Source organism: Hylobates moloch, unplaced genomic scaffold, assembly GCF_009828535.3.
Source record: "Hylobates moloch isolate HMO894 unplaced genomic scaffold, HMol_V3 SCAFFOLD_3, whole genome shotgun sequence".
Lineage (NCBI taxonomy): Eukaryota > Metazoa > Chordata > Mammalia > Primates > Hylobatidae > Hylobates > Hylobates moloch.
Genome location: NW_026652278.1, coordinates 84770982 through 84785967, shown reverse-complemented (window position 1 = coordinate 84785967; position 14986 = coordinate 84770982). Strand labels below are relative to the sequence as shown.

Genomic DNA, 14986 nt, shown 5'->3' with positions numbered 1-14986 from the left:
TTCTCCTATTGCACTTTGCTCTAGCCATCACACTGGTTCACTGAGATACTGCACATACAGCTAGTATATGTCAGCCACAGGACTTTTGCCTTTTCCCCTACCTGGAACATTCCTCCTACAGACAGCTGTATGGCTCACTACTTCATTTCCTTTAAGCTTCTGCTCAAATGCTACCTTATGAGAAAGGCCTTCCATGAACATCCTATGGAATATCCCTGCCACCACTACCTACCTATTTTTCCTTTCTTCTTATCCTCCTCATTGTTCAGCACTGCATTAATCACAGTCTGGTCCCCTGCTGTTTACTTGTGCAGTAGTATAGAAACTCAACAAAGTAGGCAGCTGTATGTTTTGTTTTGTTTCTTGCTCCCATGATCCAAGCACCTAAAACATTACTTGGCATATATTAGACACCCAATAAATATTTGCTAAATGAATAACAGAAAAAACGTATTTCCCCTATAAAAGTATAACAATGCCACTTTGAGGAAAAAAAAAAAAAACTTGAAAATACATGTAATGCCAAACAGCATTAAATGGCTAAACACAGTAAATATATAGCACATCCATATGACAGTCAACACATGACACAGACTATATGCTAGTAACACAGAGAAATACACATGAAAGAATCAAATGAGGCCAGGCACAGTGCCTCGTGCCTGTAATCCCAGCACGTTGGGAGGCCGAGGTGGGAGGATCACTTGAGGTCGGGAGTTCGAGACCAGCCTGGCCAACATGGTGAAACTCCATCTCTAATAAAAATGCAAAAACTAGCCAGGTGTGGTGGCACACACCTGTAATCCCAGCTACTCAGGAGGCTGAGGCAGAAGAATTGCTTGAAGCCGGGAGGTGGAGGTTGCAGTGAGCCGAGATCACACCATTGCACTCCAGCCTGGGGGACATAATGAGACTCCATCTCAAAAAAAAAAAAAAAAAAGAATCAAATGAAAAAAATTAGGACCCCCAAAATATTTATAAATTGATTATAAGAAAATACAGGCCAGGCACAGTGGCTCACACCTGTAATTCCAGTACTTTGGGAGGCCGAGGTGTGTGGATCACCTGAGGTGAGGTGTTCAAGACCAGCCTGGCCAACATGGTGAAACCCCGTCTCTACTAAAAATACAAAAAACTAGCTGGGTATGGTGGTGGGCGCGTGTAATCCCAGGTACTTGGGAGGCTGAGGCAGAAAAATTGCTTGAACCTGGGAGGCGGAGGTTGTAGTAAGCCGAAATCATGCCACTGCACTCCAGCCTGGGCAACGGAGCAAAACTCCATCTCAAAAAAGAAAAAAAAAAAAGAAGAAAGAGGCTGGGCACAGTGGCTCATGCCTGTAATCCCAGCACTTTGGGAGGCTGAGGCGGGTGGATCACCTGAGGTTAGGAGTTCGAGGCCAGCCTGGCCAACATGGTGAAACCCCGTCTCTACTAAAAATACAAAATTAGCCAGGTATGGTGGCAGGCGCCTGTAATCCCAGCTACTTGGGAGGCTGAGGCAGGAGAATCACTTGAACCTGGGAGGCGGAGGTTGCAGGGAGCCGAGATCAGTGCCACTGTATTCCAGCCTGTGTGACAGAGCAAAACTCCATCTCAAAAAAAAAAAAAAAAAAAGAAAGAAAAAGAAAATACATATCTACATATAAAAAATAAGCTATCATAACAATGAAAATAAAATTTTCTTTCACTGAGTTCTTTTTTGTCGTGGAAAGATACTTAGGACCATAATTTATAAAATAAGCAAGCAAAACAGCTAATTGTAATTACTCAATCTTTTAAAAACTTTGATTCAACACACAGAATGGCATCCTGGTCTAAAAATATGAAGACTATATATATAAACAAAATGTGTTTCTTACAGAGAGAGCTGCATCTGAGGGAAGTCAGTCGAAGTGTTTTTATGCATGAAATCTCCTGCCCATTTACAAAACGAAGGAAGATAGTCCTCTACTTCTTGTTTTATTTCATCTTGACTTAGATTTAAGCGGTACCTGCCAAAAATATAATAGTAAATAGACTTAGATTTAAGCGGTACCTGCCAAAAATATGATAGCAAATATGAAAGTATAAATATGAGAAAAGTAAATGAGGACAAAAAATACATATAAGCAACCCAACTGTTCGTCAGCCAATAAATGGATAAACAAAATGTGGCATACTCCATACAATGCAGTATTATTCAGCTATAAAAAGGAAGGAAATTCTGACATATGCTACAACATTGAAGAACCTTCAGGACATTATGCTAAGAGAAATAGGCCAGTCACAATATTAATATTCATATGAGGTACCTACAGTAGTGAAAATCACAGAGATAGAAAGTAGAATGGGGGTTGCCAGAGGCTGAGAGGAGGAAAGAAGGGGACGTTATTGTTTCAAGGGCACAGAGCTTCAGTTTGGGAAGATGCAAAGAGTTCTGGAGATAGATAGGGTGATGGTTGTACAACAAAGTGAATGTACTTTGCCTCTGAACTGTACCCTTAAAAATGGTTAACATAGGCAGAGCGCAGTGGCTCACATCTGTAATCCCAGCACTTTGGGAGGCAGAGGCGGGTGGATCACAAGGTCAGCAGTTCGAGACAAGCCTGGCCAACATGGTGAAACCCTGTCTCTACTAAAAATACAAAAATTAGCCAGGCGTGGTGGTGCATGCCTGTAATTCCAGCTACTTGGGAGGCTGAGGCAGGAGAATTGCTGGAATCCAGGAGGCAGAGGTTGCAGTGAGCCGAGATCGCACCAGTGCACTCCAGCCTGGGCAAGAGACCAAGACTCCATCACACACACACACACACACACACACACACACACACACACACATACACACACACACACAAAAGTTAACATGGTAATTTTTTTCTTCTTTTCTCTTTTCTTTCTTTTTTTATTTTTTGAGACAGGGTCTTGTGCTGTCACCCAGGCTGGAGTGCAGTAGCACTATCTCAGCTCACTGCAACCTCTGCCTTCTAGGCTCAAGTGATTCTCCCTGCTCAGCCTTCAGAGTAGCTGGAATTACAGGCACACACCACCACACTAAGCTAATTTTATTGTATTTTCAGTAGAGATGGGGTTTCACCATGTTGGCCAGGCTGGTCTCAAACTGCTGGGCTCAAGCAATCTGCCCACCTTGGCCTCCCAAAGTGCTGGAATGACAGGCATGAGCCACCGCACCTGACCTAATATGGTAAATTTTTTTTTTTTTTTTTTTGAGACAGAGTTTCGTTCTTGTTGCCCAGGCTGGCGCGATCTTGGCTCACTGCAACCTTTGCCTCCCAGGTTCAAATGATGCTCCCGCCTCAGTCCCCTGAGTAGCTAGGACCATAGACATACGACACCACACCCAGCTAATTTTTGTATTTTTAGTAAAGATGGGGTTTCACCATGTTGGCCAGCCTGGTCTTGAACCCCTGATCTCACGTGATCTGCCCGCCTCGGCCTCTGAAAGTGCTGGGATTACAGGGGTGAGCCATCGCACCTGGCCTAACATGGTAATTTTTATGTGCATTTAACCACAATTTTTAAAAAACATCCAAATAATGCCAAGCATGGTGGTGTGGAACTATAGTCCCAGCTATTCAGTAGGCTAAAGCGGAAGGATCATTTCAGCCCAAAAGTTTGAGGTTACAGTAACCTGTGATCTCACCACTGTACTCCAGCCTGGGTGACAGAGTGAGACCTTGTTTAAAAAAAAAAAAAAAAAAATCCAAATAACACTGAAACAGTGACATGACATCAAATTTCAGATAATTTGCTCTAATTCATACCATGGTCTCATTGGAAGAGTCCCAGTTACACCTTTGGGATAAAAAAAATGGAGATATTGCTCCTGAAACCAAGCAATGGAAAGTAGAAATGTAAAAGAGAAAAAAGGGTCATATGGACAGAAAGGCAGTAACAGCCTTACAACATGAAAGGACAGTATATAGGATTGTTAACTTCTTATGTGAGAAATCTACAGAAACAAAAAAACCCAAGTCTCAATTTTTCAGGGTTCTTACAAGGTCAAAATTATGTCGTAACAATATGAATACATTATTTATCATTTTCCTTTCATGAGAGTACAGTTGAATTTTCTGAGGGTGCATGACATAAAACATAGAAATATTTTGAATGCAGAAGTAGATACAAGAATCCACAATCTTATATGAAGTCATACATTTAAAACATTTGCAAAATAGAGGCTTGGTCTACACCCATACCACCCAGAACGCAGCCGATCTCATCTTATCTCGGAAGCTAAGCAGGGTTGAGCTTGGTTACTACTTGGATGGGAGACCACCTGGGAATATTGGGTGCTGTAGCTTTAAGGAAGAAAGAAAAAAAAAAAAAACGGCCAGGCTCTGTGGCTCATGCCTGTAATCTCAGCACTTTGGGAGGCCGAGATGGGCAGATCACCTGAGGCTGGGAGTTTGAGACCAGCCTGACCAACGTGGAGAAACCCCATCTCTACTAAAAATACAAAATTAGCCAGGCATGGTGGCGCACGCCTGTAATCCCAGCTACTTGGGAGGCTGAGGCAAGAGAATCACTTGAACCCGGGAGGCGGAGGTTTCGGTGAGCTGAGACGGTACCATTGTACTCCAGCCTGGGAAACAAGAGTGAAACTCCATCTCAAAAAAAAAAAAAAAGAAAGAAAGAAAAAAAAAAATAGAGGCTGGAGGATTGTTTGAGGCTACAGTTGGTGATAATTTCATCACTGCACTCCAGCCTGGGCAACAGAGAGACACCTTACCTCAAAAAAAATAAATAAGGAAGAAAGAAAGGAAAAAGAAACTGAAAAAATATAAAACAATGATATGACATTCATTACATTTTTTTACAATCGTTTTTTTTCATTAAAATGTTATGTTCACAAGCATAGATTGATATTTTTAAATGAATATACATTTTAGGCTAGGTGTAGTGGCTCATGCCTATAATCCCAACACTTTGGGAAGCTGAGACGAGCGGATTACTTGAGGTCAGGAGTTCCAGACCAGCCTGGCCAATATGGTGAAACCCTGTCTCTACTTACAAACACAAAAATTAGCCGGGCGTGGTGGCAGGCACCTGTAATCCCAGCTACTAAGGAGGCTGAGGCAGGAGAATCGATTGACCCAGGAGGTGGAGGTTGCAGTGAGCCGAGGTCATGCCATTGCAATCCAGCCTGGGCGACAGAGCAAGACTGTCTCAACAACAACAACAACAAAAATGAATAAACATGTTAATTTCAAATGAATTAATAAACATGTTTTACTTTCTAGTACAGTAATTAATCATAGATATAGCCCACAAAAACAAAAGCTTTTTCCAGTCTTTAATCATTTTTTAGTGTAAAGGGGTCCTGAGAGCAAAAGTTTTGAGAAATTCTGTTATAAACTTACCCTCCCAGAATGATTATTATCCTCCCAGGAGGATTCTTACCCTCCCAGGAGGTAGAGACCTCCCTACAGGGGTTGACAGACACCTCATACAGGATAGCTCTGGCTGGCATCAGGCCAGTGCCCCACTGGGATGAAGCTTTCAGAGGAAGAAGTAGGCAGCAATCTTTGCTATTCTGCAGCCTCTGCTGGTGATACCCAAGCAAACAGCATCTGGATTGGACCTCCAGGAAACTGCAGGAGATCTGCACAAGAGGGCCCTGACTGTGAGAAGAAAAACTAACAAACAGAAAGCAATAACATCAGCATCAACAAAAAGAACCGCCACATGGAAACCCCATTCAAAGGTAATCAGCCTCAAAGATCAAAGGTAGATAAACCCATGAAGGGAAAACCAGCACCAAAATCCTGAAAATTCCAAAAACCAGAGTGCCACTTCTCCTCCAAAGGATCACAACTCCTCTCCAGCAAGGGCACAAAACTGGACAGAGAATGAGTTTGAGAAATTGACAGAAGTAGGCTTCAGAAGGTAGGTGATAACAAACTCCTCTGAGCTAAAGGAGCACATTCTAACCCAATGCAAGGAAGCCAAGAACCTTGACAAAAGGTTATAGGAATGGCTAAGTAGAATAACCAGTTTAGAGAAGAACATAAATGACCTGATGGAGTTGAAAAACACAGCATGAGAATGTCATGAAGCATACACAAGTATCAATAGCCAAATCTATCAAGCAGAAGAAAGGATATCAGAGATTGAAGATCAACTTACTGAAATAAGATGTGAAGACAAGATTAGAGAAACAAGATTGAAAAGGAACAAAAAAAGCCTCCAAGAAATACGGGACTGGACCAAACTTACAATTGATTGGGGTCCCTGAAAGTGACAGGGAGAGAGTTGGAAAACACATATCAGAATATTATCTAGGAAAATTTCCCCAACCTAGCAAGACAGGCCAACATTCAAATTCAAGAAATACAGAGAACACCACTAAGATACTCCTTGAGAAGAACAACCCCAAGACACATAATCTTCAGATTCTCCAAGGTTGAAATGAAGGAAAAACTGTTAAGGGAAGCCAGAGAGAAAGGTTGGGTTACCTACAAAGGGAAGTCCATCAGACTACCAACAGATACTCTGCAGAAACCCTAAAAGCCAGAAGACAGTGGGGGCCAATAATCAACATTCTTAAAGAAAGGAATTTTCAACCCAGAATTTCATATCCAGGCAAACTAAGTTTCACAAGTGAAGGAGAAACAAAATCCTTTCCAGGCAAGCAAATACTGAGGGATTTTGTCACCACCAGGCCTGCCTTACAAGAGCTCCTGAAGGAAGCACTACATGTGGAAAGGAAAAACTGGTACCAGCCGCTGTAAAAATACACCAAAATATAAAGACCAATGACACTATGAAGAAACTGCATCAACCAATGTGCAAAATAACCAGCTAGCATCACGATGACAGGATCAAATTCATACATAACAATTTTAACCTTAAATGTAAATGTGCTAAATGCCCCAGTTAAAAGACACAGACTGGCAAACTGGATAGAGTCAAGACCCATCGGTGTGCTGTATTCAGGAGACCCATCTCATGTGCAAAGACACATATAGGCTCAAAAGAAAGGGATGGAGGAATATATACCAAGCAAATGGAAAGCAAAAAAAAAGCAGGAGTTGGAATCCTAGTCTCTTAAAAAACAGACTTCAAACAAATAAAGATCAAAAGAGACAGAGTAGGGCATTACATAATGGTAAAGGGATCAATGCAACAAGAAGAGCTAACTATCCTAATCAAATCCTACTTTAACAGTTATAATTTTAACTGAATAGGAAAGAAATTAGATTCAGGTCACTTTAATTTGGAAGGATTCGAGAGAATCCAGAGGCAATTATGGTAAAGGAAGGTGCTGTGCCCATCACTGCCTATAGGAAGGATCTGAAACCACTTTAAAGAGCTTTCAACTTAAAAAAAATCTACTTTCTTTTTCATTTGTTAATTAGGAAAAGAAAACTCAAAACAAGTTGGTATTACATGTAACAATGACAAAGCAATTCTGTGACAGAATTGTTGTCTGACGGATGCCTTAGTTTTCTGATTTTAGATCCCAAATATTTATAGACTGTGAGAACGCACCTTGCTAGCACTGGTCAAGTCAATGTTTCTGACTTTTTATTATCAGTGAAGAGGGCTTTTTGCTATAGGTTTTATTTTCTTTTGTTCTAGAAATTGCCTCAGACAGGAATTGATGTCAGGAGCCTTCAAGGAGAGAAATATACATATATAATATACATATATAATATACCCCAGTGTGCAGGCAACAGGAGTCACAGGTATGGGAGAAACCAGGAAGTCTGTGCCATGTTAACTTTGCTCCTCTCATCATGCTTTGTATTCAGATAAGAATATCATCCAGAAACACAGCATGTTACTTCTTGTGAGTCTTACTGTTCCACAAAATATACAAGTTTAAAAGCCAGAATGGAAATTAGACTACAACAAATAATTCAGCCAAATTCAATATTCAAGAAAACTGTACAAAAATATGCCACAATGTTATTTCAAACAGAAAGGCAAGCCTCCGCTGATGGGACTTCCTCCTTGATGAGGCTGACTGCTCCTCGCCAGACAGGCCTTGGGTTTCTGAAATATGATACTTGAAGAAAACTGGACTGAGTCTATTCAACATTGTATTTGAGATTAATTCCAGTAAGCTTAAGATATGCCCATTAGACATTTTCTGGGATGTTACTGCCTAAAAAAACTAATAATTGCAACACTAAATAATTCTTTACAAGGTTCATAAAACCAATCCGTAACTTTAGGCATAGTAAAACAGTTAAACATGCTATACTAAAGACTGTTCTTAAAAAGCATTTACTTCCTTGGCTGGCCACGTGCTTGTGAAGCTAAGGAAACATCTTGACAGCCTCACTTGGGTGGAGAGAATCTTCCTTGGCAACAGCTGCCCACAACGCCAAGCCACACACAGGAGACTCTCCAAGTGCCCCATTTGGGTTGGGCTTTGAAGCTGGCTTTATACAGGGTCTCAACAATCACGCAGAGACTTTTGGGTTTTATTTACTTGTCAAATAATAAAGCAATAAAAAAGAGACTTTTGGTTTTGTTTGCCTGTCTTTCTAGTCTATCTTTCATGCCAGCAGTAGGGTGGTATTGAGGGTGGTTTTCCTCCTTTAGCTGAACCATTCCCAGCGTCACAGCAGCAACCACAGCATTCAGATGAGAAAGCTGTCTCTTTGACGGATTCTTTTAGGAGCACACTTGCTGCTATCCCAGAAGCCCCTGACAAGTGTGTCCCCATGTCTCTCGGCTTCATGAACTAATCACTACAGAAGGGATGGGATTAAGTTTTCCCCAGGAGTAAGAGGGAAAGTCACAGCACATATGGGAACAATTAGGAAAGGGTGAAGAAGAATGGATGCTGAGGCAAGCAAACATGGTTCCACACCACAGACCTTAACCTGAAAACAAGCCCTCTCCTGGCCCTAGGCAGATTCCTACTCTTAGTCTCTCCTCCTCCACTGACATTCTCAGCTGTGAGTATCTTCAGTGTATCATCTTCTCCTGTAACACCTGATGACAGCGAAAATATTCTAATGAAGTCATATTTTAGGTGTTTTGGAGCAGTGGTTCTCAAAGTTTAAAGGAAAGAATCACCTGAAGCTTTATTACAACTTAGGTGCTGATGTGCCACACCCAGAGGTTCCAAATTTACTGTGTGTGTGTGTGTGTGTGTGTGTGTGTGTGTGTGTGTGAGAGAGAGAGAGAGAGAGACAGAGACAGAGAGAGACAGAGAGAGGAGAGGGGGAAAGAGAGAGAGGAGAGGGAGAGAGAGAGAGAGGGGGAGGGGGAGGGAGAGGGGGGAGGGAGGGAGGGGGAGGGAGGGAGAGAGGGAGAGAGGGGGAGAGAGAGAGAGAGAGACAGAGAGATTGCCTGCAGGTGGAGGGGTTGTCATTTTAACAAGCAATCCAGATGATTTGAATGCAGGTAATCAATGGACCTTGCTGAGAAACATCCAATTTAGAACCTATAAAATGTTACAACTATGTGGCCAAAAGAATTTGGAGTTTAAATCACAGCAATATTTCTATTCATCAAGGTTTAAAAATAATTCATCACTCCAGGAAAAAGAAGAGCATGCATGTTTTAGATTTTCCACAGGTTGTTATGTATTTTCCAGAATCCTATCAGGTAACTAGGGTGAATGGTATTACTCTGACTTTGCTGATTGGGAGATTAATGCAGGTAAAGGGATTTGCCAAAGGTTATATAACTGCCTGGGGCATAAACTCTGCCAGGTCTCCTGACTTTTGTACAGAGGTCAAGTAATATGGCATTCCCTCTACCACCACTAAAGTCAAACACATTGGGAAAAGCATGCAGAAAATATAAACACATTTCCTAATCTAATTTTGGATCAAGATTCCCTCATCTCTCCAATTCTCTATCAGTAGGCAACTTTGGGGGAGGCAGTGAGCTAAAAAGAATTTAGTTATATTCTACTTTTAAGTATTTGCCTTGGGGACCCATTATGGGGAAACTTAAATCTCACAGATATGTTACTGGGGGGAAAAAAACACTTTCTGTAGTCTCCTACAGAAAAACATTATCACATATTTTCCATAGCTGAGGGTTTGGCTGGCATTAACCACGATAGATACAACCTGAGTTTTTAACTTATTATAGATCTAAGCTTGAGAAGAGACAAATGGAAAAACAGGGTTCCTTTTAAGATCCCACAAATGTGGCATATTTTCAAGAGAGGAAGGATGCAGATGGCTTCTTTGATTTCAGAAACTTCAGCTGGAACTTCCTAAAGTGTTGTCTGGTTGGGTTTCACATACCATGTCATGAGATTCTTTACAGAAGATAAAGACTCTTTGATAGTGAAGAAGAACTCTAATTCTACTGTAGAATTATTACCATCAAGAGAAAACTTGCATTCTCCCCCATGAGAAAAACTCCAAATATCATGGACAAAACAAATAATTCTTTAATCAAATTAGTAAAAGAAACCCCCAGCAGAAACAGTGCATCTTTTTGAAGGTTAAAGATGTTATGGGCCAGGCACAGTGGCTCACACCTGTAATCCCAGCACTTTGGGAGGCTGAGGTGGGTGGATCTCTTGAGGACAGGAGTTTGAGAACAGCCTAGCCAACATGGTGAAACCCTGTCTCTACTAAAAATACAAAAAGTAGCTGGATATGGTGACTGGCACCTTTAATCTCAGCTACACAGGAGGTTGAGGCAGGAGAATCACTTGAACCTGGGAGGCGGAGGTTACAGTGAGCTGAGATTGCATCATTGCGCTCCAGCCTGGGCAAAAAAAATGAAACTCTATCTCAAAAAAAAAAAGTTATGGATAGAGAAAATGTTTTGTGTGTCCAATCTCTCTGGCTTCTGGGTGAAAAATGCCATTTGCTATTACACAGTAGTTTAATAGAAGAGCATCAAATAACCATGTTTATTTGCCAAAAACCTACTGTTTAGTGAACTACAAAAAATGGTTTATAAAAATCACTAGAAGCTGGCCAGGTGTGGTAGCGCACGCATGTAATCCCAACACATCGGGAGGCCGAGGTTGGTGGATCACCTGACGTCAGGAGTTTGAGATCAACCTAACATGGTGAAACTCCATCTCTATTAAATATAAAACATTACCCGAGTGTGGTGGTGCATGCCTATACTCCCAGCTACTTGGGAGGCTGAGGCAGGAGAATCATTTGAACCTGGGAGGCAGAGGTTGCAGTGAGCCGAGATTGCACCATTACGCTCCAGCCTGGGCAACAAAAGCAAAACTCATTCTCAAGAAAAAAAAGAAAAATTATCAGAAGCATTATTCAAATAGTAATTTTAAAAGCATGGTGGCTCACACCTGAAATCCCAGCACTTTGGGAGGCTGAGGCCGGTGGATCACCTGAGGTCAGTAATTTGAGACCAGCCTAGCCAACATGGTGAAACACCATCTCTGCTAAAAATACCAAATTAGCCAGGTGTGGTGGTGCACACCTGTAATCCCAGCTACTCCAGAAGCTGAGGCAGGAGAATCGCTTAGAACCTGGAAGGTGGAGGTTGCAGTGAACCAAGATCTTGCCACTGCACTCCAGCCTGGGCAACAGAGGAAGACTGTGTCTAAAAAATAAAAAAGTCTTTTTGATAGCAGAGTTGTGCAGCGGAAGTGTGCTGGGCCTATAAAAAGCAGTTTTTTCCTAGAATACCCTTCACTTCTGAGCATTCACCAACCTAGGAACCTAGACAAATGGGCTTAGTTTGCCAGTCACAAACCAAGTGACCCATCCTGTCAGCTGTCATTGTCCTCTAATTTAGCAAATTGTCTCTGGCAATCAGCTGTGGCCCTGTTTATTGTCTAGTACCAAAACTTTCCCCAAATAAAATATTTATCATAGCAGATCAACTCTGAACCAGAAGGAAGAGAGCACAAAACAGATATTGTAAGCCCCAATACCTTACCAAAAGATTGTTGTCTTGTAGCTGACACTTTGTTTTGTGGGGCTCAATCATGCTGCTTTAAAATAGAATTGCTTTCTTTAAACACACAAAGTTTCTTTGTTGGAAATGCTCATTTTGCTACACAACAATCTTCTGGGTTTACTGAATCCCCTCTAATTTCCTCTATTGTCTGAATTTGGAAAAGAACTGAAAAGCACATTAGACATTTGTCCTCTTTTCTTACAAAAAGCAAAAATGCATTAGGGGACAAGCATGCCCGCTACTGCAGGACAGGTCCATCCCACTCAGCATCCTCAGTGGAGGTCATCTGCACCCTGGGATATCAGCCAATTGAGCCACCAGGTCAAAAGTCAAGCAACACTACTCAGGGCTACCTCACAAGAAACAGCTTCTGGACACAGTCTAGACTTGGGTCAACCCAGGGGGTTTTGTTTACTTCTGCAGAGTAAGTGAGGCAGAGATAGCAGACAGCTGAGCTATGCACAGACCTGCCCCTAAAATATGTATTCCTGGGTGGGAAACACCAATTAAAGTCTGACCCACAGTTCTTCCCTTTCCACCTGGGTTCTGTGCCCCAGCATGAACACCCTCCTTTAAACGTCGGAGGAAACACCAATGCAAACATCAATCTACTCAGTGCACACCCCTTGCAAACAGCTGCCCCTTGGGCCTAGGGTTGTGCAAACTGGCCTGGATCTGGAAGAAGGCCCAGGCAGGCCTGGGCAGTAGGCATTTGGCTGTTTGAGAAAGAGGCTTGGGTTCCTGGGAGCCCAGAGAACAGATAAGAAGTGGGAAGACTGGCTGTGTGCATCACAGCTTTTCACTCTGTGCAGAGAAATATACCCAGCGAAGAAGAGCCAGTGCAGAGGTCCCTAAAGTACAGGGCCCAGCAGCCTGTTTTTGGGGTCTAAGGACAGGAATGCTGTGGGCAACCCCAGGGTGTGGTCTCTGGGATGAACCTGGAGACCTGAGCTTGCACAGCTTCCTTGGTAAATTGAGGATGTATGGACCACAAGATTGCCAAGCTCCTCTCTATTCAAACTTGATATTGTTAGATTCCATGATCAAGTTTGTCATGGTTGATGGCTCAATCTCATGCACTAGAAAAAGGTAATATAAAAGAAAAAAATAAAAAGGCATTCAAGTGAGCATAAAGACCTTTAATCTCAGTCTTTCTAGTTCAGAGAGACGGAACAATGAGAGATGCTGGTTCATAGAGCTGTTAGATTTAACTTCCACAGATGACTCAGAAGAGGATAACTACTAATCAGAGTACAACATCAAAACTGTAACCATATAATCACTGGATTATGAGCAACTCAAAATAGCTCCAGTTTCCAAAGGGCCATAAACTGCACATATCAGTACCATGTGCAATTAACACATAATTTATTATGAAAATGTGGACATGTCAGGTAAGTAAGGGGGTTTAGGTTGACTTTTTATAACACTTTAAATTTGAAATGCCATTTCTGTGGATTGGATGACATCTTCCAGGTGCTTTAATTTGGTTTACCTCCTGATAGAAACAGGTAGCACCAGCCTCTACTGAACCTCAATACAGTTGTAAAACACAGAGAGCCTGCTAGTCTACACATGGAGAAACACTGTTATCACAAGACACAGAAGGCAAACTTCCAATCCGGCATACTTACCTGTCCTCTCATATTTGGGGCAATGAGAATGGTGGACCAGATGGCTGAGTAGATGCCAAAGAACACCAGACTGGTCAGCGCGCTTCCCCAGATAGCCAGATGACTGAACTGCAGAGGAAAACAGTCACTCAGACAGGGCTTCTCGGCTGGCGCAGCAGATTCACCCGAACTCCACCTGCTACAGAATCCCTGCATCCTAGCTACCTCCTCTTATGGAAAGATTCTCATGACTCATAGCTTACTGGGGAGGTCAATCTTCCCAATTCCCTTGCCTCAGAATTTTAAAAAATGACTTCAAGTAATGAGTGTCCCCAAAGTACTCTGAAGATGAACATGCTTTTGCTGTCATGGCTGGCCTTTCTCTCAGATTTATCCCATAGTGACAGTGGGCCCCTCTCACTTCACGGCAAGTGTTTGCTCCAACCTAAGGCTGTATACAACAAGGATTCATTAATCTGGTAAGAGAGTGGCTGAATGGACAAAATCAATAAGATGTTTTTATTGATCATTTTGGGACTTCAATTGTCCTGTTCAATTTGCAAAGACTTTTTTAAAAAAAATCTGAAATGGATATTGCCTCTTAACAATGTTTCTTTAAGCATCTACTGAGTTGTTCATTTTTCCTCCTTTGTCCTCTTAATATGATGATCCTTGACTTCTTTCTTCCTTCCACAACTCACAATCTAATCCATATGCAAGTTCTGTTAGCTTTTAAAAAGGTAAAATAAATCCAGGCTCTGACCACTTCTCACTGCCTTCTCCTCTAACATCCCAGGCTAATTGAGACATCATCACATTTAACCTGGATTAATTGCCACTGTCTCTTAGGGCAGTGGGCCCCAACCCACAACACAGGCCATGGACCGGTACCAGACCATGGCCTGTTAGGAACCAGGCTGCACAGCAGGAGGTGCACGACAGGTGAGCAAGCAAAGCTACCTCTGTATTTACAGTCATTCCCTATCACTGGCATTCCCACCTGAAGCTCTGCCTCCTGTCAGATCAGCAGTGGCATTAGATTCTCATAGGAGCATGAACCCTATTGAGAACTGCGCATGCAAAGGACCTAGGTTGTGTGTTCCTTCTCAAAATTTAATGCCTGATGATCTCTCACTGTCTCCCATCACCCCCAGATGGGGCTATCTAGTTGCAGGAAAACAAGCTCAGGACTCCCACTGATTCTGTATTATGGTGAGTTGTATAATTATTTTCTTATATATTACAATGTAATATATAAGAGAAATAAAGTGCATAATAAATGTAATGTTCTTGAATCATCCTGAAACCAGCTCCTAGGAGACTCATGGAAGTCCCCTTGTCCATGGAATAACTGTCTTCCATGAACACAGTCTCTGGTGCCAAAAAAGTTGGGGACTGCTATCTTAGATTACCTATTCCACATTGACTTACCACCTCATACTCATTTTTTTTTTTTAGCAGAGCATTTAAACATCAGGCAGGTCATGACACTTCATGAGAGACAAA

General features: G+C 42.1%; 1 protein-coding gene and 1 pseudogene across 4 annotated transcripts in view; one reads left to right on the top strand and one right to left on the bottom strand.

The window, feature by feature from the left end:
* Positions 1-40: 40 nt before the first annotated feature.
* Positions 41-14986, bottom strand: part of LOC116461167 (phospholipid-transporting ATPase IB-like) — a 30177-nt gene continuing 15231 nt past the window's right edge. For 2 of the 4 annotated variants that reach the window (XR_009212851.1, XR_004245998.2), the window contains 3 exons: positions 13502-13609; positions 1859-1990; positions 41-395 (listed from right to left, as the gene is read on the bottom strand). Coding sequence is in view for 1 of the 4 variants with exons in the window: in XM_032142658.2 (XP_031998549.1) it covers positions 1964-1990; positions 13502-13609 (135 nt within the window). In the remaining 3 variants the exon portion in view is untranslated. Of the gene's footprint in view, positions 396-700; positions 1991-13501; positions 13610-14986 lie in introns of those variants that run through there. The other 2 variants (XR_004245997.2, XM_032142658.2) reach the window with 2 other exon arrangements.
* On the top strand, positions 4182-4300 carry LOC116466095 (5S ribosomal RNA; annotated as a pseudogene).